Source organism: Adiantum capillus-veneris, chromosome 9 (assembly GCF_014529385.1).
Source record: "Adiantum capillus-veneris isolate H3 chromosome 9, ASM1452938v2, whole genome shotgun sequence".
Taxonomy (NCBI): Eukaryota; Viridiplantae; Streptophyta; class Polypodiopsida; order Polypodiales; family Pteridaceae; genus Adiantum; species Adiantum capillus-veneris.
The window spans coordinates 44840537-44843242 of NC_140939.1; the positions used below are offsets into that span (position 1 = coordinate 44840537).

The 2706-nt window shown below is 43.9% G+C and overlaps 1 protein-coding gene across 1 annotated transcript; it reads left to right on the plus strand.

The window, feature by feature from the left end:
* Positions 1-1668: 1668 nt before the first annotated feature.
* Positions 1669-2393, plus strand: LOC147450428 (uncharacterized). Its single transcript, XM_086520717.1, has one exon. It carries the CDS (start codon positions 1769-1771, stop codon positions 2198-2200), a length of 432 nt encoding a protein of 143 aa, XP_086376843.1. The 5' UTR covers positions 1669-1768; the 3' UTR covers positions 2201-2393.
* The last annotated feature ends 313 nt before the right edge of the window (positions 2394-2706 follow it).

Consider the following 2706-nt stretch of genomic DNA (forward strand, 5'->3'; position numbering starts at 1 on the left):
TGAGGATACTACAGAGTGAACTTCACCTGTGTCAAACTAAGTAGAAGATGAGGACGAAAAAACGGCAGTGCCCCTTCAATGCGGGCTCGCAGACCAAGGGCTACCATCACCTCGCCCGAGCTTGAGCAGGACCCCACCCAACTTTGCCAGCGTGTGCTTGCAGCTCGCAACCGCGACTACCCTGCAAGTGCTAACCCTCGTGATCCCGCGTTAACTTACGAGTTAGCAGGACTTAGTGCCTCCTAACCTTGTTATGTTCTATAGCAATGATCACCAAACAAGCCGACTAGTTGGTGGGAAAAGGGATACAAAGAACGGGGAAGATAGGGTTTTTCAAGAAGGATTTGTGTGTGGGTGGGAAATAGTTTCGAAGTCCCACACTGCTAATTTGTACTCAAATTCTTAGATTTTGTTTCTTTAGTAAGATCTGCAAGGCCAAGAACTGCGCTGTTCTTTGGCTAGATTCTTAGAGATTATACAACAAAGTAAGGAGTTAATATTCGTGGTAGGTATAGGGAAAAACTTGAAGGATTGGCTTAGGGTGACTCTCACCATCCGCTCGAGCCTTACTCTGTAAAGGATTTAGCTTTTGGTTCTAAGTAGCGTCTAATGTAACCACTTGCCCCTCAAGGCTAGGCATGAACTTGAGGCTCTTTTGTATTTTTCTTGGTGACATTATAGTATAGTACAATAGTACAGTCACTCACAATTGTGAGTTTTGCAAAAAAAAAAAAAAAGATGAAGCGAATGCTAAGTTTGAGGTATGTATGCAACCATGGGCAAAGTTTCCATACAAGCGAACGCATGTTTTTTCAAAGGATCTTTAAGATACCCCCACACGGGAAGATCAAGGAATTTGACCACACCATGTGGTGGTCACACGTGAAGAGTGAGGTAATTGTTATTTTGGAAGGGGTGGGTTGAACAACTGCACCTCAAAGAGGTGTAGTTGGTTCAAAGACGTGTAGTTGGCTCACCCCACTGCTGTAAGAATTTATGAATCTTTTTGGGAGTTTGTAAAAGTGCATAGAAAAATGTGAACTTCTTCTAGTTTTTCCATGTCGTGGACTCTCTTCCCATGTGTAGCTTTCATTTTCCTCAACCTCAAAGCATGGAAGAAAATGAATAAACTTATTTTTTATTCTTCAACTTTAATAACTTTAAGCTTTGCTTTTTCTTTTCAATTTTCAATTTTAAATCTTTAACAAGGAGATTTGGCTTGCACCTTTTTGGAGGTCCTTGCCTTAGGCCTACCTTCGTTTTGTCTGAGTGAAAACTCTACACACACATACATTTTCTCCCTCTCAAATTTTTTTATTGTGAAAACAATCCAAGGTGTGGTTGTGTCCACTTTTTAGAGCGAGTGGTAAGTCAAGTACCTTGGTGATTGCAAGGGGTAATTAAGGTTTTCTCTATAATTACAAGTGACCCCCTCTGTGTGGGGGCCTCTAAGTTAGAAAGCCCATGTGAGTATGATCAAAATACCTTGAAATTTGTAGAGATTCTAAAAAAATAACATGGTAAAAATACCTTTGAAATTTGTGAAGATTCTCAAAATTGCATGATTACGTTGGCTTTCTAAAAAATGTAAAATTGAAGGTTCGATACAAAGCATTACAAAGCAATAGAATGAAACGCACATCTGCAACTTCGCATTGCGCTGTTTTTGCAACACGTGATCATGCTTATGGGCCTTCTATACCATGGTTCGACAATGCAGACCGTGCATTCTTGAGAGAGAGAGAGAGAGAGAGAGAGAGAGAGAGAGATGGCCGTCGCCCAGAAATTTCTCTCTGCCAGAAGTAATTTCAACCTGCAAGTCTATTCAAACCGCTGCAGATATGTCAGCGATGGCCGCATAAGCAGCTCTTGCAGCAGTTTTTCATGCGGGCGATTGGCGACCCAGCAGCACGTCTTGCAGCTTAGCAGTTCTTATAAGCGGTGCGAGAGCCGGACCGTTAATGAGGCTGGCAGAGAGAGGCTGAATGTGTGTGCAAATCTATATGATGGAGGCCCAGGCACATGGAGCAGCAGCACTAGTACCATACTGAAGGCGGACGCATCAACCGGCCGGAAGCTACGCATGCCGAGCGCAGAAGAGCTAGCGAGGATGCAGCTGCCAGCGCTGACGAGCTCGTGTGCGTGGGAGGTGCATCCGCACTACGAGGGAGTGAAGGCGGAGTGCGACGAGTGGGTTTAGAGAGCTGCCATCGGCAAGCGCCTCCCGATTTTTGCGGGACTGCCTGCTGCCGCGGCTGGTGTGCCTCTTCATCCCGCGCGCAGTCCCTTTGAGGACTTGTGATCTCTCTCTCTCTCTCTCTCTCTCTCTCTCTCTCTCACACACACACACACACACATTTTTGTTTTAAGAGGGTACCCTTTATTGCACACACCCTTACTTTCCAATACATTGGTAATATTACATATTTTTGTTTCCTAATAGATGCAAGCTGCCCTTCGCAAAAATGTAACAGATGTTGACTCTTATATGCATCAGGCATAGACTTGGACCAAGCAACACTTCAAAATCCAAAGGTCATGGAGCTATGCAAAAAAGTTGTAGATTACATAAGCCTTTGTATTGACGTCTTCTCTTGCTACAAAAAGATCACAGTTGGGGACTTCTTTAACCTACTCATGTGATCTTCCCATTGCAAGTTCAACCAAGCCTTTATATACCTCATTCCAAGATCCAGTTGATCATGT